Consider the following 26,017-nt stretch of genomic DNA (forward strand, 5'->3'; position numbering starts at 1 on the left):
GTCCATGGGATTATCCCGGCAAGAATACTGGAGTGGGTTGCCATTTCCCCCTCCTGGGGATATTCCCAAACCAGGGATAGAACCCTCATCTCCTGCATTGGCAGGTGGATTCTTTACAACTGAGCCACCCGGGAAGCCCCGCAAGGACTGATACAGTCAATTTTAATTTGTGTTCAGAGTCCCCGAAGCTCTTGTCTGAAAACTCTCTCTTTACTACCTGTCCTGGAGGTCAGTGTGCTACACAGAACAGGCATACTTAATGGGCCATTAGGTCCTGTAGCATCCTAGGTCACAAGCACAAATGTTTTACGCTTTCTCTTGCTTTTCTGTTCTCTCATGTCTTTGGTCTTGGCTCTGTGAACTAAAGTAAAAAAAATTCCGGAAGATTCCTGCAGCAGTGTGTGAATTAGTCTGCACTGTGACCACCCCTGCACCATAAAACCCTTTTAGGTCCTGTGAACCTTCCACATGTTTCTTCTCCAATCTGTGTGTTGAGGGCCTTCTTCAAACCCATGGTCATTTAGGCCTCCTGTCCCACAGCTGTGCAACGGTGATTGCTGTGTCAGCCAGGCAGGTGCCCTTGGACATGGACTTTACTTGGTATGTCCCTAAACTTTGAGCACAAGCACCTATTCTTGCTGCCAAATTAAGACCCCTCCTAGGCCTCAAACTGACCATGAGCCTGACAGTGTAGGAGCCAATTTTAACTTTTAATTGAATAAAAAGATAGGGTCTAGCACAAGGGTCACAGTCAATTACCTTTTTCCTTTAAAAACCCATTAACAATGCCATCTAACTCACTCTCCTGGGCCTCTTTTCAAAGACCACAATTCTATAAAGAGGTTACTGCTCTTTCAGTATTCTAACTACAGTAACTTTCCTTTCCTTCTTTATTCTGGTTCATCTGTTCTGCCCCGTCTGATAGATAGGAAGTATGATTTTTGTTGGGGAATATTTTATGTGGATAGCTCTCTGTCCAGAGTCCAAATTTCCACAGTTATGTCATAAAGATATAGCAGATGTACAAAAAAATAGAGCTATTTCAGTCATTGCTGATCTGCCCTTTAAAGATCTTTTATTCAGAGAAGAATCAAAGGAATCGATGATTTGGGAGTCTGGGTGTTCACATCTCCTGTATTCTGGGTTCTAAATAAACCCCAGTATAAGCAAACAAGATTCTCTAATGCCACCATAGTTTAATTTCTCTTTACAATATGTAGGTGGCATATACTCCATACCTTTGGGTAGGCAGATGGTTAGAGCATCAAGAGTTATGATCAGGGAGGCTACCACAGGACTGCTTTCTCTTTCCGTGTTTCCCATGCTATCTAATGTTCCCTTGATCTTGCTTATATGCAATAAGCTGGGCAACAGAGGACTTTTGTTAAGGCAGGAGTTCATGGAGAAAAGTGTCGGCCTAGGAATGATAGGAGACTTTCCGAGTCTGTTGGCTTAGATTGTGATTGATTCAGCTTCTTTCTGTTGCTAACTAACTGTGTTCCCTCTGGGACCACTATATTTCTCCGTATGTGGCAACGCAATTTGATCCAGCTTTTTCTTTTTGGATTAATTCATTTAACACATATTTACTGAAAGCTTTCCATGGAGCTGGGCCTGGTTCATGCTCTGGGAATGAAGAGGTGACCACAGCTGATAAAGGGTGCTGTGGTAGTGCAGATGAGCAATAAACAAAGGATAAGTTAATTGCCAATTGTATTAAGTGCTGGGAGGGGAAAACACAGGGTGATGTGATGAGTAAAGGAGAGACTATTCTAGATGGGATTGTCAGGGAACTCTCATCTGATTGGGGTGGTGACACTTAAGTGTAGTTAGTCGCTCAGTCTTGTCTGACTCTTTACAACCCCATGGACTGTAGCCTACCAGACTTCTCAGTCCATGGGATTCTCCAGGCAAGAGTACTGGAGAGGGTTGCCATTCACTTCTTCAGGGAAATCTTCCCAACTTGAATCTTGCCAACCCAAGGATTGAACTCAGATCTCCTGGATTGAAGGCAGATTACCGTCTGAGCTAAGCTGAGATCTAACTATAGGGAAAGAGCCATTCATGGGAAGAGGATGGGGAAGGACATTTTATGTAGAGGGAATAATAAGGATGAAAGTCCAGAGTTTTACTTATTTAAGAAACAGAGATGCAGATGTAGAGAACGGACTTGTGGGCACAGAGGGGGAAGAAGGTGGGATGAACTGAGAGAGCAGCACTGAAATATATACATTACCATGTGTAAAATAGACAGCTAGTGGGAAGTTGCTATATAGCACAGGGAGCTCAGCCTTGTGCTCAGTGATGACCTAGATGAGTGGGATGGGGTGGGAGTGGGTGGGAGGGAGGTTCAAGAGGGAGGGGATATGAGTATATTTATAGCTGATTCACTTTGTCATAGAGCAGAAACCAACCATTGTAAAGTGATTATCCTCCAATTAGAAATAATAAAAAGAAAGGAATAGAAAGGACGCATTTTGGCTAAGGCATGATGAGGGAAGGGGAGAGTGAAGGCTGAGGGAAGAACCAGATCATGCAATCTCCTGGAGAGCTGATGCTCAGTGTAGAACTGATACTGAATGGAATAGGAAGCCATAGAAAAGCCTTAAGCAGGTGAGGTATAGCATTTGCCTATCAGAGATCATGGCATCCAGTCCCATCATTTCATGACAGATAGATAGGGAAACAATGGAAACAGTGACACACTTTATTTTCTTGGGCTCCAAAATCACTGCAGATGGTGACTGCAGCCATGAAATTAAAAGACACTTGCTCCTTGAAAGAAAAGCTATGACAAACCTAGACGGTGTATTAAAAAGCAGAGACATTACTTTGCCAACAAAGTTTTGTCTAGTCAAAGCTATGGTTTTTCCAGTAGTCACGTATGGGTATGAGAGTTGGGCCATAAAGAAACCTGAGCACCAAAGAACTGATGCTTTCAAACTATGTTGTTGGAGAAAACTCTTGAGTGTCCCTTGGACTGCAAGGAAATCAAACCAGTCATTCCTAAAGGAAATCAGTCCTGAATAATCATTAGAGGGACTGATGCTGAGGCTGAAGCTCCAATACTTTGGCCACCTGATACGAAGAGCCCATTCATTAGAAAAGACCCCGATGCTGGGAAAGACTGAAGGCATGAGAAGGGGACAACAGAGAATGAGATGGTTGGATGGCATCACCAACTTAATGGACACCAACTCAATGGACACAAACTTAATGGACATCATCAACTCAATGGACTCCAACTCAATGGAGTTTGAGCAAGCTCTGGGAGTTGGTGATGGACAAGGAAGGCTGCGATGCTGCAGTCCATGGGGTTGCAAAGAGTAAGACATGACTGAGTGACTGAATTAAGCACTAAACTAGCAGGATTTGCTTGTACTTAAAAAAGTCAATGATTGTTGTATAGAAAACAGTCTATAACAAGGACCAAGATAGAACATGAACACCAGTTATGAAATTATCAATATTTATTTAGGATATCGGGAATTTACCCTTAACTTCCTTAATGTCTTCAAGTGTCAGATCTTATTTAGCCAAGCGCCCCTGCTCTAGAAGTCTATTCTTGCTGACTGCTGGTCTGGGGAGTTTTTACTCTGATAGGGCATTTATTCATTTTCCCATCTCTCCTTTCACCCTTTTCAGTCCATCCACTCATCTATCCATCCTACAAATGTTTATTGAGATGCTGCTATATGCCAAACCCAGTACCAAGCATATAGTTTCTTGCTCAGAGACATGTAAAGTCTATTTACGGAGAGAGACCAATAAACATAACATATTATAATAAGGATTGTAATAGTATAATGTGCAAAGCACAATAGGAAACCTTTATCAAGTAGCCAGGTAAGAATAGGTGATATTTGAACAAGATCTTAAAAGATAAATAGGAATTTGCCAAATAATAATCATAAAAGCTAATAGCTCTTTATTTTTTAAGAGGGATTTTTTCAAGTTTTATTTATGTATTTTAATTTTTGGCCACATCCTGCAGCATGTGGGAACTTAATTCCCCCACCATAGCTTGAATCCACACCCCCTATATTAGAAGGTGAAGTCTTAACCACTGGACCGCCATGGAAGTCCAAAAACTACTCTTTCTTAAACTTAGGGGCTAAGCATTGTGCTCTGAACTTTATGTATGTTATCTCCCTCAATCTTTCTCCCAACCTAATAGGGTAGGTATTATAAACCTCATTTTATACACAAAGACATGGAAGAACAGAGATCAAAAAACATTCCCAAGTCTCACAGCTTGTCAGTAACAGACCTGGCAATCCTATGTCTGTATGACTCCAAAGCTTATGTTTTTAACTATATTATTTCTCTGTTGTCTACAGATAGGAGTATGATTTTTGTTGAGGAATATTTTATAGGTATAGCTCTTCTGTTCTTGGGTACAGATTTCCATAGTTATTTCATAGAAACATAGTATATTCAAATAGTTTTAATCACTAGTTATTTCAGCTATTGCTGATCTGCTCTTTTAAGATCTCTGCTTTCAGAGGAGGATTTCAGGCAAGAGAGCAACATATACAAGGCAGTGAGGCAAAGAAGGGCATTGGCATATTTGAGGAAGATGAGGGATTTGGGGTGGAGTGGTTGAGGGTGCAGGGATAAACTGCTGGCCAGGATGGGATTGAGGCAAGAGGGCATCACACACCCTATGATTTTGTCTTCCTCCTATGGGCAAACTCTGCAGTCAGGCCATCGGCTGTCTTTCTTTACAACCTGGAGAACCGGATCAGGTCCTGATTGATCTCAGCAACCGATCGGCAACCTAAAAAAAAACAAAAAAACCAAAATGTAGTTTAAAAGCTCATTTCTCTGAAACCCCAGTCACCACCCCACCATGGGGATAGAAACAAGCCTTGACCCTTGCCCTCACCCTGATAAAATGTTATATATACAGAACATATCACGTAATTCTGATTACATTGGGAATTGTTTTGTGAGCCTGTGCTTGTGTCCTCTTTGAAAACAGCCATGGCAAAATGGGATGGTAAAAAACATAAAAGCAGTATTTCAGCCTTTTGAAAAGTCAGTTTGTGTGCAGTGAATACCCCTGACTACTGAACCACCAGGGAAGCCCCTGGTGTTGATGATAGGTGACAGGAACGGCAGGTGAGGGATGCGTAAATAACTCATAAAATGAACTAAGTCAGCAGAAGCAGGAATTTGGAGCCAGAGGTGCTCTCATCAGAAGTGACAATGATTTTGACAGCTCTGGGTTTCCACGGGGCAGACAGAATTGTGCAGCTTTGGAGAGGGTAGACTTCCTCAAGGAGCGCAGAGATGCCAGAATAGAAACTGCTGATACACTGTAGTAGAAATAAATATTTAAACGATGCAAAAATGTCTCAGTAGTTGCATCAAAGTGTGTGATACCATTTTGAGACACTTTGAAGCATCCCATGTAAGCCCTGGTGCTATTTGTGTACTTGTTCTACTTATCAGCATGAGCTCATCAGATGGAGTCTTGGTCCACATGGTACCAGGGACACTGCCTTGTTCTTGGTAGAGGTTCACTAAAGGTTTAACAATGAATTCGTAATTACAAGGTACTCATGTTTTTTTCATTACTGTAAATTAGGAGGATATTCACACTAAAACACTTTGGCTAAATTAAAACAAAGTGGGTAGTTTCGAGCAATAAAACTCAAGAAGATTCAGCCCCTGTTGAATCTTCTGTTTCAGCCCCTGTCCCTTACAAGAGATGAGACCTAAGTGAGGTCTGTGTACACATGATTTATGTGTGCACAGTTTTGTTTTCCAAGACAAATTGGGATTGTAACATTCCTATATGTACAGTTTTGGCATATGGTCTCACAATTAGGAAAAGATGATTTCTAAGCTTATTTTGATTTCACATGCAAATAGGGTTCTCTTCTCAGGGCTGAGATGTCACAAGGTTACAGAGGAAAAATGTCACACATCTCCAGGAGGTTTAGGATAGAGAAGTCATATTGACTGATCACCTCCTGGGTGCTGGTTTTGTGTCAAGCATCTTACATGCATTGTGCAGGGAACGGCTGATCTTGGACTGCAAGGAGATCCAACCAGTCCATCCTAAAGGAGATCAGTCCTGGGTGTTCATTGGAAGGACTGATGTTGAAGCTGAAACTCCAATATTTTGGCCACTTGATGTGAAGAGCTGACTCATTTGAAAAGACCCTGATACTGGGGAAGATTGAGGGCAGGAGGAGAAGGGGACGGCAGAGGATAAGATGGTTGGATGGTATCACTGACTCAATGGACATGGGTTTGGGTGGACTGTGGGAGTTGGTGATGGACAGGGAGGCCTGGCATGCTGTGGTTCATGGGGTCGCAAAGAGTCGGATGCGACTGAGCGACTGAACTGAACTGAATGTGAAACTCTATGGAATTTCACATTATGATTTTCTATTTGAGTGAGGTCCACTGAAAACACAGCCCTCCTCACCTGAGACCCCCTTCTCCCCAGGGATCAGCTTGGGGAGTCTTTCCTGCGGGACCGATACCCACAGAGAATGCTGAGGGATGCCCTTCAGCCTAGATTTTCTCTTCTTTCCCTTCTTCCCCAAACCCTCCTGCCTATCCCACATTTAGTTGTTGATTAGTCATTTTTCTCTGCATTTAAACAATACATTCTCATTGGAGAACAATTAGAAGGAAAGAAATATAAAAAGTTAGGCATAGAAGTATTCATCATCCTGTTTTCTCTTTCTTTTTTTCCTGACCCCATTTAAGAAGAGGGCTCTCTACCCTTTATTTCAGAAAAAGATTTTCCAGTCTCTATTTCCATCCCAGTGGTTGTTAAGTATAAACTTTTGGTGGAATAAAAAAGCTTTGTTATTGTGAATTCCCCCTCCAGGCTTCTGTTTTAAAAGGTCAGACATAATGTCAGAAAGACAGGAGAAAATATTTGGGGGAGCAACAGAAGTCACCTCAATCTCTAGGAACCTGCAGAAACTCATAGATCTTTCCATCTCTCTCTCCCTCCCAAGGGCAAAAGACATCAACATGATATCTGTTCACACTTGTGCCCTCCTCGCCCTCATGGGAGAGACTTGGTAACCTTGGGTTATTTATTGACTTATCTTCATAGGCTTTGGCCCCAGATGGACAGTCCTGGTCCATGATGCCTTAATCCACTCCCCCAGTTTTTTTTCCTATTAATCTACTCAGTTGAAAGGGACTGGCATTAATGCTGGTCTAAGTTTTCTAGCTTAAACTACTTAAGCCCAAAAGGCTGAGTTCACAGCCCCAGTGAACACTATGTAGCTTGGATGCTAAGTACAAGATACTTGTCTAGATAGCTGATGAAAACCAGACTAGAAAAGACCTGGACACCTTGCCTTGTGCCTGGCAGATGGCAGACACTTGGTAGCATCATCTGTGGAAATAAGTCAATGGCACAAAAACGACTCCACTTCAGATCTCTGGATTCATTATTTTGTTACTTCTGGAGGAAGTTCCTATTATCACCAAATTTTAGAATTGAGGCATGAATGGAGGTCTTATTTGGGTTTATCTTGTCTGCCTCTCACATTACAATCTATTACCATCTACAGCAGACAAAGACAGTCAGAGACAGAGCTACCGATGACTGGCATTTGGGCAGGCTAATTTTCTGAGACAGCTCCAAGCATTTTAGAACGTTTAGCATCCTTGATCCCTGAGTACTGAACACCTCCAATGCCAACCCTGCATCGTTGTGCCAATGAGAAAAAAGGATAAGCCACCCCCACCCCCAAACCAAATGATTCTGAAGAAGGAAGTTACCACCATTATCTGAGAACCACTATTTCACAGGATCACTGGATTCCAGTGATCACATGGATTTGCTGAACACATGTAAGTTTTTATGAACACTGCTTTATAGTTACCTCGTTTATGCCTGATACCTGCCTGTGTGTAACTCTGAGACGTTCAAGTTTGTCTTGTTGCCTGTGGTTACTCAGGATGATGTTTTTCCTTCTCTCTGTTCTGTCATCCTGCTTGCTTCCACTTTTACAGTTCCTCCATGCTTTCCCTGTGACTTAATTTCCCTACTCTTAACAATCCATGAATCTTACTTAAAGATCACCCCAAGAACTACATCTGACAAGTTTGATGCGATCTGAGCAGGCCAAAGTGAGATGGGACCCTCTTTACCACAATCTGAAATTGCACTTGCTTTTGTGGCAGAGGTATCACATTCTGAGTTTGTGCTTAACTGGCTCAGATGGTAGAGAGTCCGCCTGTAATGCAGGAGACCCAGGTTCAATCCCTGGGTCGGGAAGATCCCCTGGAGAAGGAAATAGCTGCCCACTCCAACGTTCTTGCCTGGGAAATCCCACGGACAGAGGAACCTGGCAGGTTTACAGTCCCCAGGGTCACAAAGAGTCAGACACGACTGAGAGACTAACACTTTCATTTCACTTTGTCTCGGGGATTTCCTCTGTGCTCTCTCTGGGTTTGGGAGAGGCAAATGAGAAGGAAGGGCCCGAGCTTCTGTTCTTTAGACAGCCTGCTTTTAGCTCTGAGTTAGGAAAAGCATGGTAAAAACTTACCTGTCAGGGTCATGGAAGTGTGGAATTCATTTTTTAAAATGTCCAAAACTTCCTTAACACCATGTTCACCCTGCTCACAAGACAGAGAAAAGAGGAGACTCAAAGTGGCATGAAGGAACATCCTGACCACAGGCTGAGTTTCAATACTAAGTGAGGGGACTTCCCTGGCGGTCCATGCTGTCAATGCAGGGGGCCTGGGTTTCATCCTTGGTCAGGAAACTCGATCCCATACACCTTGAATAAGAGTTCGTGTGCCTCCTCTAAAGAACCCATATGTCGCAACAAAACTGAGGATCCTGCGTGATGCAACTAAGGCCTGGTGCAGCAAAGTAAATAAACATTAAAAAATACTTCTAAGTGAGCTCAGAGCTGTGGTGGGGTGGATGGCGGCTATCTGTGAAATTTGAACTATGTTGGGAATAAAGGAAAGCAAAGAGTAAAAAGGTGGGGCTGAGAGCTCTTGAAAATTTACAACATGCTGTGGAAGAAGTGTGGAGGGGCAGGTGAGGTGTCACTGTCCTTCAGGATCTGTAGCACCTCCAAAAGCTGGTTAAACTTGGGGGTTAAACCACAGAAGCACGTGGAAATAAATGAGAAGTGGGGTGCCTTCCGGTTGGTTTTCATTTTACCACTCTCACCTTGTAGGCAAGACCCCACAGAATGGGTCTCCCCACAAAAACGCACTTAGCCCCGAGGGCTAGAGCCTTCAGCACATCGTTGCCAGTCCGGATCCCACCATCCAGGTACACTTCAACCTTCCCTTTCACAGCGGCCACCACTTCTGTCAGGGCATCGATCTGAAAACAAGAGACAAGTGTGGCTCAGAGACTTCCTTTTGGACTCTCAGGGTGTCACGGGACAGCACTGCCCCCCGGGTTTGGCTGGCTCCAGGGGGTCTAAGCTGGGGCAATGCCTCAGGCTTCTATGCTTGAGGCTGCAGATGCTGTCAAAGCAGGGTAGCTACATTCCCAAGGCCCAGGGACTCTTTCTAGGATACCCGCTCCTGCCCTTTCCTGCTCCAACAGAGTTCAGGTGTTTACAGCTTGGAAGAAATTCTTGGTATTTCTTAACATCCCCAAGGGGGCATTTTTCCATTTGTAGTGTTCGCTTTTGTGTGCTGAGTCACTCAATCGTGTCTGACTCTTTACTGCCCCGTGACTGTAGCCCTCCAGGCTCCTCTGTCCATGGGATTTTCCAGGCAAGAATACTGGAGCAGGTTGCCATGCCCTCCTCCAGGGGATGTTCCCAACCCAGGGACTGAACCCAGGTTCCTTGTTTTTCCTGCATTGGCAGGGAGATTCTTTAGCAATAGGGCCACCTGTTCTTTTTATTTATTTTATTTTTTACAAACATTTATATTGGGGTATAGCCAGGTAGCAATGTGGTAGTTTCAAGTAGACAGCAGAAGGATCCAGGCATACATATACATGTATCCACTCACCCCCAAACTCCCCTCCCATCCAGGCTGCACACAACATTTTAATCTTCTTCTTTTTAAAGGACATTTTGACTTTTGATTCTCTTCCACTTTCTCTGCTTCTAAGGTGGCACAATTAGAAATGTTCTCCATTGCTAAGGCCCTAAGTCTTTTTGGCAAAATAAATGCGATTAACCGTGACCCTAGTGTCTGAACCACAGCCTGTTCCATGTAACTGGGCTGTAACTTATTCCTGACACAACACATCTGAGCAACTTGTTCCTGACTCCCTTACGGGGTATCTGAGACACGGGAGAGAAAGGCAGTGGTAACATTGTAAGAGCTTGGTTGAAGCCTTAGAAAGACAAAACAAAAACACCTGATCACTCTGGCTGCCTCTCTCAACTGGATCTTTTCTCCCACCTTTTTTTCTCTTTCATTCCCAGCTGTGTGGTCAACAGCCCTGTCGAAATAAGGTGCCCCAGACTGAGCTATGTTCCTGGTCACCTCCAAGTCTGTAAGGAGGGGTGATGGCAGAGTCTGGGGGGAGGGTCCTGAAGGAAAAGTTTCTGGAACTGCCTCAGGGCTTCTGTTCTGTCTCTTTGAGGAATAACTGAAGAGGAGGAGTAGAATCTGCAGTGGAAGGCGTCGATTGAATTCTGCCTGAATGAGATCCTTTGGTGAGACCAAGCAGAGTATGAAATCAGGGAGGAAAGAGCTTTGTACTTTCCAAGTGGGTGGGGGAGAATTGAACATTTTGTTAACCTACATGTAAAGACTGGAGAGAATGTGCATCAAAATCAGGGTATTTTTACAGTCCCACCATGGTACTATGTGAAACATTTCTACAGAAGGCTCAATAGCTGTGGCACTCGGGCTTGGTTGCTTTGTGGCCTGTGGGATCTTCCTGATCCAGGGATCAAACCCACGTCTCCTGAATGGGCATGCTGTGAGAAAGAAAGAAATGTACTCATGCAAACTCTTCTGCCCTGTGCACTCAGTTGCTCAGTTGTGTCCAGCTCTTTGCAACCCCATAAATCGCACCCTGCCAGCCTCCTCTGTCCATGGGGATTCTCCAAGCAAGTACACTGGAATGGGTAGCCATGCCCTTCTCCAGGGGATTTTCCCAACCCAGGGATTCAACCCAGGTCCCCCGCATTGCAGGGGGATTCTTTACTGTCTGGGCTACCAGGAAAGCCCTTCTAGTGAGCCACATTGGACAATGGAACTGAGAGTAGTTTAAGAAGCACAGTAGGGGGTGAATTTCAGCCTGCGGTTCACTCAGTATGGCTTGAGAGTTAACTTTTGATAAGCCACAATAGGGCATTCATTAGAGTCTTCTGGGGCCAAAGCTAGCCTCCTCTGGTTCTGGAAGGAAGCACAGGAGTGTTAGATATGAAACATTACAGAGATGGACTATCACTGAGACAGTCACACCCCTCACAAGGAGGGACTGGGTTGAGAAGAGTGAGCAACTTACCCCAGGCACAAAATTTAAAGGGTGTCAAAAATATAAATAATATTTGAATACAATGTTTATAAAAATCAAATGGCAAACTTTGACCTGCAAGCTGGGGGCTTGTTTTTATAAATAAAACTTTATTGGAACCAGGGCCAGGTTACAGTGAAATGAGTGAGGCAACATTATGCAAGTGCAGGATCAGATCCTATCTCTGTTAAAACTGTTGCTATTCACTGTGGATTTTTCTGCATTAATTTTCATCTTTCAAATGGTGCATGAAACTATTATTCCTAATTCAGTTTTTTTTGGCATCTTCTTGAATTTTGAGCCAAGGGTGGGTCTCTCACTAGCCTCCCACTAATCTTGGTACTGTCCCTGGATGATCTTGGGTTTGGCTGTTAGGTCAGATGGCCTGGGAGAACAGCATGTTGATCAGTGTGATGGGGCAGAAGAAACTCTTTTTGTTCTGGCACCTTCCTTCCTCACTGCTCATTCTTTTTTGAGGAAGTGCAGTGTGAAAATTAGTGGGCCGTTTATCCCCACTCCTCTCTCAGAACTCCCTGAGGGAGCAAGACTAGCTAAACTGATTAATGAGAGACAGCCAATTATGTAATGTTTTATTAGAGTTATTTCAAAAGTCAGTATTCTACCCTGTTTGCTGCTGGTTGGTGAGGGGCTCTTTGCTTTCTGTTCTTATTGTCAGCACAGTTGGGTCAGCTCAGAACCTGCTATGCTCTGCACACTCTATTTTGTCAATTACTGGATACGTGAGAGATGGCTTTATGGGTATCCTTGATGGAGTTGGGTGAGAGAGCTCAGCGCATGTTCTGAAGACCTACATTCTCCTAAAGTCTTAGGTCAAGAGTTGGGATGGGAAGTAGAAGGCTTGACCATTCCCTGTAGTTCAATCCATGCTTGTTTGCTATGAGGTAGAACCTGGTAGAGAGGAGGAGGCCAGTGACTGGCATTTGAAACCTCAAAGTTTCATAAGCCTTGAAATGTATAAACTGGCTGGTTAGCTTTTTCTATTTCTTGTAATTCTTTTTAAAGGAGAAATTGAGAATGTGCTAAAGATTTCAGGATGGTCACTGATGTATTGTTTAAAAGAGTGAACCCTTGGAAGCAATCCAGATGTTAAACAATAGGAAGGTGGTCATATAAATTGTCCATTCATACTATACACCATTAAAAACAAAAGCGAATTTATTGAAGTAAAATGATGCTCTTGATATATTGATAAATGAAGAGAAGAAAATTGCACAATATCATATATAGTTTTCAAACCTAAAATGTTACATTTACATTAAGTTGATTACCAAACTATTGTCATTAATAATAATGATTTTTATCTTAATTCTTTTTGTTTAGATATATTTTACAATTTACTTGCAGTGAATATGTCCTACTTAAAAGACCAAAAAAAAAAAAAAAACCCTTAAGAGGAAAAAAACTCACTTCCATTTCTCAGAATGAGTCAAGCAGCATAGAAGAATCCCTTGAAAAATACAAGCTATCAGTCTCCATGAAATCAATGAACTTCCTTTAAAAATTCTTTCCCTGCCTCCCTCCTTTTCATTTTCTTTCCCCAGACTCCATCTCTAATGGACAAATTCATAAGCTAGGGGAAAATTTAGACTGTCTTGGATTTTTAGCAAAAGATTCATAGAGCATCTTAAGTTTTACTGTGAAAGTTATTTATTAGCTTAAGTGAGGCACCATTTCTTCCTGGGATGTGTCATATGAGAAAATATGAGGTTCCAATCCATGCAGACAGGCAAGCTTCCAGCTGAATGCTTCTTCCAGAAGGCAGGTGACCACTATGCCTTGGGAACAACTCTTCTATCAAATTTCACCTTAACCACTTATTAACTGTGTGAACTCACAAGTTACTTAACATCTCTACATCTTACAGTATCCTCATCTGTTAAGTAGGGATAATAATGCAGGACTGTTGTGCACTTTAGAGATGACATATGTTGAGTTTGTAAAAATAGCCTGGCACACACTAGACTATTATTAATGATTAAAAGTCTTTCATATATATATATACACGCATATAACCTTCATATATATATACACACATATAACCAACATAGTCGGTTAGGGAGAGGGGAACGAGCACCAAATATCACAGAGTGCCTTGCTGTGGACACACATACAAACGCATGTGCACACACACAGCACTTACAGACACACCCACTCTGAAGTCATTCTACTTACTGAAGCAGGAACCTCATCAAGCTGCCTCCCACCATGGTTGGAAACAATGATGCCATGGACATTGTGCTTCACAGCTAACTCTGCGTCCTCTTTTGTCAAGATCCCCTTAAGGATGATGGGCAATCGAGTCATGCTTTGAAACCAGGAGAGATCTTCCCAGCAGATGGATGGGTCAATTGGGGACATTTGGAAATAAGGCATTACATTTCCCTGTGGGGAATAAGAGAACCTTAGCCTTGAATTCCATTGAGACTCTCATTCCAAAGACGAGGCACATTTGAAAAGCCGCCATTTGTAAGCTTGAAAAGAGGAACCATAAAAGCCAACACTACGTCTAGCTCCTTTCCAAAGAAAACTTTTGTTAAAGAATTTCTACTCCCATTGCTTATTTGTTAACCATTACTTGTGTCCCTGCTCAAAAATTTTTCTAAGACCTGGGAACACAAAAACAAATGAGACACAGTCCTTACTTTCAAACCCCCCCCCCCCCCCCCAAATCTCAGAGTTTATTAAGTGAGATAGATAAGCAAAAACATTTATAGGCCAATGTGATTGTTGTGACTGAGATATGTACAAGGTAACAATAACTAAGCAAGACTTCAATAATCTTAAGTCAGTATTGCGTGCCTGCTCAGTCATGTCAATTCTTTGTGACCCTCTGAACTGTAGCCTGCCAGGCTCCTCTCTCCATGGAATTTCCCAGGCAAGAATACTGGAGTGGGTTGTCATTCCCTTTTCCAGTGGCTCTTCCCCATCCAAGTATCAAACTCATATCTCCTGTGTCTCCTGCATTGGCAGGCAGATTCTTTACCACTGAGTCATTTGGGAAGCCCATATTTATCTTTGCTCACCATGTGAATCAAATATCTATAGGCCCCAAGGTATCCCTGGAATCTGAGCTAAGATACCAGAAACCCTCAAGGCCAATTTGTGGCTAAAGGGTAGAACTATTGAGTCACTTGGCTGGATATCGCAGCTGCTCATTGGCTGAAAAGGCTGGTATCATTATTTCTAATGCAGTCAAGGGATTCCAACTTTACCACAGCTTTCTCTCTCTGGGACACTTCATCCCATTGGACTAAAGGATTTTAATGGAGGAAGTGCCTTTGTAGTCACCTTGTTCAAAAAACTACACTATAGCTCTCTGGTGCCCCATGGATGAGTTCCAGGTGTGCAGAGATATTGCTGCCCAGTTTTCAAGGCAGTCCTGCTCCATAGGCATTCACCTTGAATAGGAGCATCTTTTTCACATGGTCCATTTATCTATGTATGATCGTTTTCTAAGTGTGCCATAAAGTAGAAAATGTTGGAAGAAACTTTTACTCTTCTGTCTCATGAAAACAAAAAACTTCTTTCCCTAGCTTTCTTATTTCCTAACATCCAGACCTGCCCAGAACACTTCTGGGGACAGGCTGGCCAGCTCCAGAGGTGAGAACAATTTGTCTTATATTCTGCTTATCTGGAAGTTCTGAGCAGCAGGAACTCCATCTGCTTTTTGAACTGCTGCATCCTTAGTGCCTGGCACAGAACAGGTACAGAACAATGACTTCTTGAGGAAAGAAAGAAGAGAGGAAAGAGGGATGGAAATCTGCCTCGTTACACCTGCCCTCCCGGCTCTGGTATCTTTCCTACCATCTCAGGTGATCCGAGATCTTTCAACAATAACTTCTTCATCAAGTCCACTTGGTTCGTAATGTCATTTCGTCTGTTGCCAACTTTGGGTACATCCACAGTGATGACCAGAGCTTTGAAACCCAGGGATTCCACCTTTTGGATCATCTGTTTGTTTATCTGCCGGTTCGGGTGCACATACAGTTGGAACCACCTCAGGCCCCTGGGGGCAGCAGCAACGATATCTTCAAGGCTACAGCTGGCATATGTGCTGGCGATGTAGCAGATACTGGCTGCCTGTGCAGCTGTAAAGCAAATGATACAGCTCAGGTTGGAGGGCAGTGACATTCTGAACTGGGGTGAAATGCCCTATAGGTCTGTGTTCCCTCTGGCCAGCTTGCCTGTGAGTGAAGATAAAGCTTGACCTCATTCTTCTTCCCTATCGGGCAGGCATCAGAGGTGTTTGATCAGACTGCCTGGGTCCTCCACTGTATAACTGGTCTTATAAACTCTGTATTCCATTAAAATATTTCAGGCTAGAAATGACATTGAGTCCCCAAAACCATTTCCCAAAACCATTTGAACATGTTGCAGCTTTCAGATAGGAAATGGACATCTTATGAATCCATTAATGAAGCAGAAAGAAACTAAAGAAGGTGAAGGTTGAGAACATAATTCCAAGGAGAAGACTGAGCTTTGCAGTAGAAAAAGCATGCTATCTGGAGGTAGAAGAAAACTAGTTCTACAACTTCTTAGCTGTGTGGCCTTGAGTCTCTTTTTCTTTATCTGTAAAGGGGGAAAATGATAATATCACTCTTATAGGGTTGTTGCAAGATTAAATAGGATACCAGCTATGGTATCCTTTTTTTTTTTTAAAGCTATGAAGTGAGGTACTGTACAAATGCTAGTAATAATGTTGTTGATGATGGTGACGATGCTGACGATGGTGACAATGATGTGCCAATTGCACCTTTCTCATTTCTCATTTTAATCATTTTCAGGGAGGGGATTCCCCAAGAGGTTAATGTCACTACCATTCTACAACTCACAGGTAGAGACTTTGACCTAATCACAATTAATATTTTCATTTCCTAACATCAACAGGAGATAATGCTTTCTCCTGCCTTAAACAACCCAACACCCTCAACCATGAAGATTTAGTAGAGCAGTCATATTCATACAGGGTATTCATATTTTAACTCAGCCAAATTTGTTCCTAACCAGATGGATGTCACTTTAGCTCTAGTATCCTTGGATTCATCACTTCCTATATCACAGAGTCAAAGGAAAAGACCCCAGGGAACCCTTGGGCAACTTGAGAAAAAAAGATTTGGTTTCAGTTGAAGATGACAAATGAATCCCAGGAATATTTTTGCCCCCTGCTCTTCCCTTCTCCTCCCTTCTTGTTTTTTGGTGGTGGCAAATGAGGGAAGAGACTGAGATGGGACTAGGAAGAAGACAAAAGCCAATGGAAAACTTTTTCTCAAATAAGATGATCAAATCAACTGTGGTTTTTCGGTCATTAAGTTGTGTCCAGTTCTTTGCAACCCATGGACTGCAGCACACCAGGTTTCCCTGTTCTTCACTATCATCCTGAGTTTGCTCAAACTCATGTCCACTGAGTCAGTGATACCATCCAACCATCTCATCCTCTGTCATTCCCTTCTCCTCCTGCCTTCAACCTTTCCCAGAGGATAAGAGAAATGGAACATTTGGACGAGAGCACCTGCTAGGACCTCATGTTAGGAGCAAGGTCATGACTTTCTCCTCGTCCTGAATTAAGAGACTCGGCATTTAGCCCCAGCCCTGGCCCACGAGGGCTCAAAGAAAGGCCTCCCCCTGCTGGCCACACTAAGCAGCCCTTACCCCACAGGGCCAGTGCCCCTTTCTTGGCATGGCTTGGTGGGGTTTTCATACTCTCCTATTCATCTGTAGCTCCCTCCCACCCTAACCATTCTTTATAATGGAAAACTGGTATTTCCTCAATCTTAGGTGAAATGATAGGCAAATGTAGCTTTAACTGTTCCTTTTCCTATCCTTGATTCCAACCAGGTTCATGTCTGTAAGCGTCTTCCATAGAGAAGCTGGTTGCCCCTGCCCTGAAGGACATGTCTGCACACCTAAAGGGCCTTGGGAGGGGAGCCTCAAGGAGGGGGCAGCTCATACCTCTGGCTGTGCTCATTTCTCCATCAGGCCAGGCGAGGCGGTGGAAACCTGTGGGTGCAATACAAATGGGAGCGCTGATTTCTGCTCCTTGGATGGTGGTCCGCATGTCCACCTTAGACACATCTTTCAGGTACCGGGGACGGAGGCGGATTCTGTGCTGGACAACAAAGAGATGTTCTGTTGGTGGGATCATTCTCCAGCATGAAGGTGCTGCTGGGACCTCTAGATTCCTGGCACAGGTCTAGGACCTCATTGGGTCCCAAGAAATCACTTGTGGGGTCAGTTGGCTGGTGAGGCAGTATAGACAAGCAGGAGGCGCCTTTCTTCTGGAAAGCCTCTCCCAACCCCCTATTCCACATTGACCTGGCCTTCCCTGAACTCCCACTGCACATATAGTCTTTCTGTTCTCTGCCTGCTCAATCAGAGTCTGTGTCTTGGAGCCATGCCTCCATGACCAGACTCTCAGCATGTGGAGGCTTTGATTGATGCATCATAACAAGAACTAGAATGGATATAAATGAGCAGGGCATAGTTCTAGGCTCTTCTCTCTTAGGTTAAACACAAATCTGTGTGTGTGTGTGTTGCTCAGTAATGTCCAACTCTGTGTGACCCCATGGATATAGCATGCCAAGCTCCTCTGGAAATCTTGCCAAGATTTCCCAGGCAGGAATACTCTGGGGTTGGGGGGTTGCCATTTCCTCCTCCAGGGATCATCATGACCCAGGAAACAAACCCAGGTCTCCTGCATTATAGGCAGATTCTTTACTACCTGAGCCACTAGGGAAGCCCAGACACAAGTCTCTTTAAGGCAAGAAAAGGTCATTGCAAGAGGACAAATCCCAGAGAATTATCACTTTTTTTTTTTTTGGTTAGAGGCTAATTCATTGAAGATCTGACTTAAACACTACTTTAGAAGAAGGTAGGGAAATTAACAAGTGTTAATTATATGAAACACATTTGTAAGTCCCAACAGAGACTTAGTTAACTTCGGGGTCCAAAAGTCCTTGTTTTCCACAAAATACTATTATTCCTGTACATAAACTGAGAAAAATTTTTCTGGAAATGCTGATTGTGTGAACTTGGGTCAGAGAGCCTCAGTTACTTTATCTGTGAAATAGGAGTAATAATTCGACTTTCCTAATAGTCTTGTGAAGACACATGAGAGGAAGCAATTAAAGTGCTTAATATAGTGCTCAATAAATATGAAAACACAGAAGATAGGGTTCACCTTGTGTCCCATTTTCCAGTTTTTTTCTGGCCTCAGTATCACAGAGGTCAGCAAACATTTTCTGTAAAGGGTTAGATGGTATATATTTTAGGCTTAGTGCCATGAGGTCTTTGTCACAATTACTTGGCTCTGCTGTTGTAACATCACAGCAACCACTGATAAGATGTAGATGACTGAGCATGGCTGTGTTCTAATAAAATTTTATTTCTGGACATTGAAATGGAAATTTCTTATAATTTTGACATTTTGTAATTCCTCTTTTGGTTTTTGTCAATGATTTAAAAATGAAAAAAAGCGCAGCCTTAGCTTGTGGACCATCCAGAAACAGTGGGCCCGACCTGACCATCCAGAAATAGGCAGTGGGCCTGACCTGACCTGTTTACTGACCCCTACTTTACCACTGTTGTGGCAGCCCAGCCCTTCTCTCTTGAATCAATCTCCTGCTCTCCCCAAGACTCCTTGGGTCTCCATATTTCCTCCAGCATTGAGCCCTCTCTCCTGTTATACCTCCAAGCTGGAAGTTCAGGCATTCAGGAGATTTAGGCTTACCCAGCTGGCTTCTCCTCCCCGCCCTGGGGGCTGGAGACCCGGAGACTGTTGCGCTATCTTTTCAAGTGGCAGAGTCAGCATGATCGGCAGAGGGTGGCTCACTTGTGCTAGTTGTGCAGAGATTAAAGGTCTCTCCACCCATCCTATCCCCAGTTACCCACTCACCTGTGGAGAAAACCCCCCAAATCCCCACCACCAACAAAAGCCCATTACGATATTTTGAATACTCTGTTCTTTGGAGGCAGAAACCAGGACTGCTACCTTCCAAGGAGCTTTCAACCTGGGCACCTTAGCTTAGCAATAGAAAGGATACGGAAGACCAGACTTTTTAAACGCTGCCATGTTTTCATCCCGCGTGCAGCAGTCATCAGCTCCTCCTTCGATAAAATCCCAGGTGGACTTAGATAGGTGCTCCCGAGCATGCTCCCGAAAGTCTGTCAAACACACCAAGGGCATTTCTGGACCTTTAACGGAAAAACCAAAACCAACCAAACAAAACTCAATGCGAATTCTTCAGATAGTTGAGGCGGGTGAAGGGGTAGGTGTGGACTATAGCACAGAGCTGTTTGGATTCAACGTGAACCCCCGTGTAATCTTCATCCACAAGGAGGGGCTGCCAGACAGGCTGATTCCCAGACTGAGAGCAGGGAGTCGTGCTGCCCTCCTCTGCTTTCCCAGCCCCGGCTCCCACTCCTGGTTGTTGGGTCTCCTCACTGTCCCTCAGGTCTGTCCCCTTGTTTCTAGGCCTGCTGCCTCAGATCTTATTGAGGCCCCACCACCTCTTATAAGAATATTATGAAAATTTCTTAGTTTCCATCTTGTCTCCCTCCAGCTGCCGGGGACCTTTCTAAAATGCAAGTCTGGCCATGGCTGTTGGCTTTCGAGTGCCCATAGCGTGGCATTTGCACCTTTCTAGGACCTGGCTCCTGACACCAGCTTAATTTCTTGGTGGCTTTTTCTCATCAGCTGAGTCACTATAAACAATTTCTGAACATTCTGGAAGGCTATTTCGTATCTCTGCCTTTTGGGAAGGAGATCCATCAGGCCAAGAAAACTGGGTCTGAACAGAAATCAATATCTGGGAGTTCCTAGGAACCTCTGGGTATATGAATACATGAGGCAGTTAGTTCATTATCTGGTAGGAAGTTGACTTTTTGCAACTCTTTGCCTGGGTCATTGAGCATGGTGCTAATTTTGAGCCAAAGAAAGTGATACATGCTCTCTCCATTCATTCCTATCCCCTTATTTGAACCTCGTAAATACGTGGAGCTTGGTACTTCTGCTATGACCATCCCTGAAAGAGGAAAAAGGGCAGGATTAGGTGGCAAATTTCTCTAGTAGGAGCAAGTATCTACAGAAATTCTGAAGGCACCGGTTACGGTCAGTCTCAGCATGTAGAGCTTCTGCATAAGAAGGTTCTACTATGAAGGGTGATGAAATCTGTAGTACATAGCTCAGCACATCTCCCCAGCAGTTGGCCATGGGGTGAGTTACCCAAAGCCTGTGGGTAGAAACTAAGTGCCTACCAAGTTATCATCTGAAGGATGCAGATAAGACCCAGGGACTAGGGCTTCTAATGAGGTAACTCCCTTAATGAATGATGGGACCAGAGAGGCCAGATGAAATGTGGGGTGTTGGGAATCTTGGTGGAGGTGAGGCTGTGCCAGAATCCAGTTAAGTCAGAGGAAAGTAGCCTAAACACCCGCTTGAAGGGCTAAGCAGAAAGAAGTTATACAACAGACAGGAAGCACCCCTGGGATGTGCCATGAGTTCTGCAAGGAGGCCTGGAGGTGGAGTTTGGAGCACAATCACAGAGCTTTTTGAGGACAGCACAACCTGTCATGGGCAGAGAGCAATTGGGGTGCTAAGTTGAGTTTGGCAAAGTGCAGGAACAATGTCTAATTTATCTCATTCCTATCTGACCCTTAAAGGCTCAGTGACTTTCAGTGAATGAATTCATCATTGTATTTATCCAGCTGTATTGCAATCAATTATTTAAACCTCTCGGTGCATAAAAGGGTTAATAAAGCAGACCTGAGAATGCTAGACCTCGGAAAGCTTGCATAAAGTTTGGACCTTGGCTGAAGTCTGGGAACTTGGATTTCAAGCGGGTTCCCACCATCTCCTGATAAGAATGTCTCTCTGTGTCTAAACTATTTGTGCAAACAATGTGCTCTATGCTGAACATCTGCTTTCTCTCTGAGAGTCCAGAATTTTGGTATGGGCTAGGCAGACAGTGTCCCTGTGACCAGCTCCCAGCAAAAAACCTTGGGCATCAACTTTCTAAAACAAGCTTCTCGGGTAGACAACATCTCACAAAGTGCCGTCACAGCTCATTTTGGGAGGAATTAACTGCATCGTCTGTGATTCTACTGGGAGAGGGCTCTTGGGAGCTTATGCCTGTTTTCCTCTAGATTTTGCCCTTTGTCCCTTGCTGATTTTGCCTTGCATTCTTTCACTGTAATGAATCATAGCCTCAACTGTCTACTGTGTCCTGTAGATCTTCCTCGTGAATCACTGAACCTGAGACCCCCAACACACTTTGCCTCCCCAAGCAGTGGGACGCTATGTGACACTGAGCTGCTGTTCATAAGTGTTCGTTCCTTGAATTTACCATTCCCCTGTGTATCATCTCTCTGCTTTGTGGGCTGAGAATTCATCATCAAGTTTCAGCTCCCAGTGTCTCAACAAATCCCCATATCCTAAACATTACCCGCTCACAGAAATGTTCTTCTGCAGACTTTTAGCATAAAAACTTAACAGTATTTGCTTCTAATCTAAAGGAAATGGTACAGCCTCACTCAGAATCACTCACCTGGGATAACGTGAATAAAGCTGCTTGGAAATAAATAACGCACCATCTTTACGTATAGCAAACACAATTTTATCTAATGTCTGTCTACTATTTCCTTTTTCACCTACTATTTCCTTTTTCTTCCTAGTGAAGGAGATGGAGAAGGTGTTAGTTTCCTCTGAAGAGAATGGAGCCTGGGAAACAAATACTTTGTGAAGGATTAGACAGTCAATTATTACAGGGGAAAGCTCAGACTCATATCTTCTAGTAGTTTCTAAATGTAGACAGTTTCCATTTTCAATTTCATGGTACAGAGCAAAGTAGTTGGTTTACCTAAATTACTTGTTATACTGAGTTTAAAAGAATTTTGTAGGGGTAAAGTATAATGATGATGCTTCTTTATTTTCTTTTCATAGCATATGTAAAATTTAGTAGAGTCCTGAGCCCATAATTTTTACTAGAGGTCTAACATAAGGTTCATAATTGAAGAGAAGGACAATTGTGTTGTTTCAAGTTTTCCCTATTTGGGAAGGAAACTAAGGACTATATGTTTTTATGTATTTCAGTTTGACCCATATTGGCTTTAAAGCCCCAGAAATTAAAGGGAGGGTCCAAGTTGTCTAACGGGTATGTTTTGTATTCCCATTTCATTTGACCTTCATTCCAGCATTTTTTTTCTTCTTTTCTCCTCTACCCCAGTTATGCAAGAGGAAGAGAAAAGGGAGAAAAGGATGAAAGTCTTTTGCTCGCTGATCAACAGCTTAGCTCATTTTAGCTCATTTCATCTGTTTAGCTTTTTTTTTTTTTGTCTAGGGTAAAAAAAAAGATAAGGTGCAACTTACATACCAGTAATAAGGAAACTAAAACCTAAGTGTAAAGACACTCAGTGGTACCTGTTGCTAACGACCTGAAGTTCAAATCTTCCCGAGTGAGGGAAAGGGGAAGTTCATAGACTGGGGCTGGTCAGCATTTCAAGGCAGATTTTGCTTTCTTCAAAATTGCTAAGTACCTACCAAATTAGGCTAGATAACAACCTGTCTTCCACTGGAGTTTCATATGGCTCATATGTTGATGTCTCTTTAGGAATGCTTTGACTTGTATGCACTCTGTAATAAATCTCGGGGTGAGGGGACATCATGGTGCAGGTGGCTGAGATTCAAGGGAGAATCTCAGGGCTATCTCAGATGACCTGCCTCCAGGATCAAATGCTTGGTGTCCTTTAAGTCCATGCGGCCTTGTCCCCTGGGAGCTTATGCCAAGTTTCCCAATGGAGTGGTAGAGATAACATCAAGGCTACATGTTGGGAGCCTTGTTTGAGACATTACTCTGTTCAAGGTTGGCTGACAGTGCTTTAATCTCTTTGTGAGTGACTATCTTAAGGACAGTGGCTGCAAAGCCTGGAGCCATTGCCATAGCAACAGTGGCCTTGGAACCAGAGAAGCTGTAGCAGGAGGAGGCCCTGGGAGTGGAAGGTGTGGACAGGGGAAGGAGGGGTCCTGGTATTGCTGGAGCCACAGGCAGTGTCAGGACCAGGAGATGGGAGTCAACAACACCCATAACTGAGGCAGGCGAGCCCCCAGGGAATCCTGAAATGAGGAGGGAAGGTCAAGGTCAGGGACTTGGATTCCTCTGTTGATGGACATCAGATGAATGGATAAGTGAACTGTGGTACATTTAACACAATGGAATATTACTTGTCACAAAAAAAAAAAAAAAGGAACGGAACTGGGTCATTTGCAGAGATGTGGGTGGACCTTGGGATTATCATACCGAGTGAAGTAAGTCAGAAAGAGAAAAACAAATACCATAAATTAACGCATGTATGTGGAATCTAGAAATATGGAATAGATGATATTATTTGCAAAACAGAAATAGAGACATAGACATAGAGAGCAAACATATGGATGCCAAAGGGGAAAGTGGGGTGGGATGAATTGGGAGACTGGGATTAACATATATACTCTATTAATACTATGTATAAAATAGATAACTGGAGAGAACCTACTGTATAGCTCAGGGAACCCTATTCAGTGCTCTGCGGTAACCTAAATGGAAAGGAAATCCAAAAAGGAGAGGATATGTGTACGCGAATAGCAGACTCACTTTGCTGGACACCAGAAATTAACACCATGCTGTAAAGCAACTAAACTCCAATAAAATGTAAAAACAGAGACAGGACTTGGATTCTCGGGAACATAAGGTCAGATGTCAGTAAAGATGGGATGGGAGTGTCCCTAACACTGGTGTGCCCTGAGGAACCACGGATGGCATTTATATGGGGGCCTGGAGGCAGAGGGCCCAGGGTGGGTCTGACAGGTGCCGGTAGTCTAATGCTGCAAGAATGTACCCAGGGCTCTATCAGCCCAGGGTCAGCTCTGGCCTTTTCCCTGAGGCTTCCCACACTGAGCCGAGGACTCAGGACCCCTTCCAGGACAAGAGGGCCGTGGTTTTGTTTTATTCTGTTTGTGCAATAATAATCTGTGCTCTCCAGCCACCACCCCACCATCCTTTCTCATGAGCTGTTTTTTCTCCCCAGTCATTAAAATTCCCCTCTTGAGCTGTGGGCACATCTTCCTATGAAGAGTAGTACATGTGGGCTCTTCAGAACCTATTCTGCCACTAACTATGGAGACTGTCTTTGTCTTACTCTAGGAGCTCTGTTTAAGGAGAGTGTGAGGTTGTGAGGGGAGGTGCATTTATATTAATGCTCATTCTGGAGCTGTTGTGACCTAACTAGGTTATTAGTGACCCAGTGTTCCTCCTCTGTGGATGGTAATGATTGCAAATCCTGCCTGGTGAGAATGAGAAGACAGAGCGGCTGTGCTTGATGGAGCTGAGAGGGACTTTAGAGAGATGGAGAGATGTCTACAAGTTCACAGCACAGCGGAATTAAAAAATGAGCCTGGGTCTCCTGTCTCCATGCTCAGTGCTCTTTCTGATGTAGTATGTGACTCAGAATTTCTCTGAAGAGCCTGGCGAAATTACCTGGAATTTGCTTATCCTTACGTGGGCATTAGTTTCTAGTGTAGACCTGAGGTTTCTAGAGACTGAACTTATCTACACTGGATTTTATCACTCCAACTCCTCCTGACCCTGCTTGGTTAGCCAATATCAGCAAAAAGGGGCTGAAGCTGGAGGAACAGACTAGACTCTTGCCTGTGTAGTCAGTGGACCCACACTTGTGGGGGATGGAGAAGCAGTCTGCTTCAGAGGAGGTTACTGACACTTAGCTCTATGAGCAGAGACAAGTTACTTCCGCTCTTTGGACCTCAGTTCCTCATTGGAGAAACTATGGTTTTATATATTTAGGTATAATCTCCACCAGATTTGGGGGGCTTTCCAGATGGCACTGGGGCTTCCCAGGTGGTACTAGTGGTAAAGAACCCTGCCAATACAGGTGGCATAAGAGACGCAGGTTCCATCCCTGGTTTGGGAAGATTCCCTGGAGTAGGAAACGGCAACCCACTCCAGTACTCTTGCCTGGACAATCCCATGGACAGAAGAGCCTGGCAGGCTACAGTCCATGGGGTTGCAAAGAGTCAGACACGACTGGGTGACTAAACAACAACAATACCAGATTCGAAGCCACTAGAGAAATTAAAGGTTGGGCTGATGTTTTATGAGGTCCTCATTCTATGCTTCCTTTGCCCATAAAAATGCAAAGACCTCTGTTTAGATGGATCACATTAGCATTCTTGTTCAGCACTTACTTCATGGTGATAAAGTGCAGAGCAGGGAACAAGCCCCTTATCTAGGCTGGTTCCTGACACCAATCAGCTGGGAGCTCACAGACATCCTTTGCTCTTCCTCACCAACCTTGAGGCTGGTTTTTACAATCTCTTCTGACCCTGTGGTGCAACCAAAGGCTTCAGCGGGGAACACTTTCACCAGTCAGGGCACCGTTTCCCTTTTACAGGTGGGTTCTCACCCCACTTGGGTTCCCAGATGGCCCACCAGCTAATTCATCATCCTACACACGTATCCTCTTCTTTCCCTGATTTCTCCAAACTATTGGCTGATTTTTCTTTCAGGAAAC

The 26,017-nt window shown here is 43.8% G+C and overlaps 1 protein-coding gene across 2 annotated transcripts in view; it reads right to left on the reverse strand.

Moving 5' to 3' along the window:
- Positions 1-3,455: 3,455 nt before the first annotated feature.
- HAO2 (hydroxyacid oxidase 2 (long chain)) overlaps positions 3,456-26,017 on the reverse strand; it is a 30,988-nt gene continuing 8,426 nt past the window's right edge. The window contains exons 2-8 of one of the 2 annotated variants that reach the window (XM_010847215.1): positions 19,513-19,651; positions 17,411-17,562; positions 15,266-15,549; positions 13,634-13,843; positions 9,173-9,331; positions 8,535-8,604; positions 3,456-4,780 (exon numbers count right to left, since the gene is read on the reverse strand). In XM_010847215.1, the coding sequence (XP_010845517.1) occupies positions 4,725-4,780; positions 8,535-8,604; positions 9,173-9,331; positions 13,634-13,843; positions 15,266-15,549; positions 17,411-17,562; positions 19,513-19,643 (1,062 nt within the window). In that variant the 5' untranslated portion in view covers positions 19,644-19,651 and the 3' untranslated portion in view covers positions 3,456-4,724. The remainder of the gene's footprint in view (positions 4,781-8,534; positions 8,605-9,172; positions 9,332-13,633; positions 13,844-15,265; positions 15,550-17,410; positions 17,563-19,512; positions 19,652-26,017) is intronic. The other variant, XM_010847216.1, reaches the window with a different exon arrangement.

This window comes from Bison bison, unplaced genomic scaffold (genome assembly GCF_000754665.1).
Source record: "Bison bison bison isolate TAMUID 2011002044 unplaced genomic scaffold, Bison_UMD1.0 scf7180017864247, whole genome shotgun sequence".
NCBI lineage: Eukaryota > Metazoa > Chordata > Mammalia > Artiodactyla > Bovidae > Bison > Bison bison.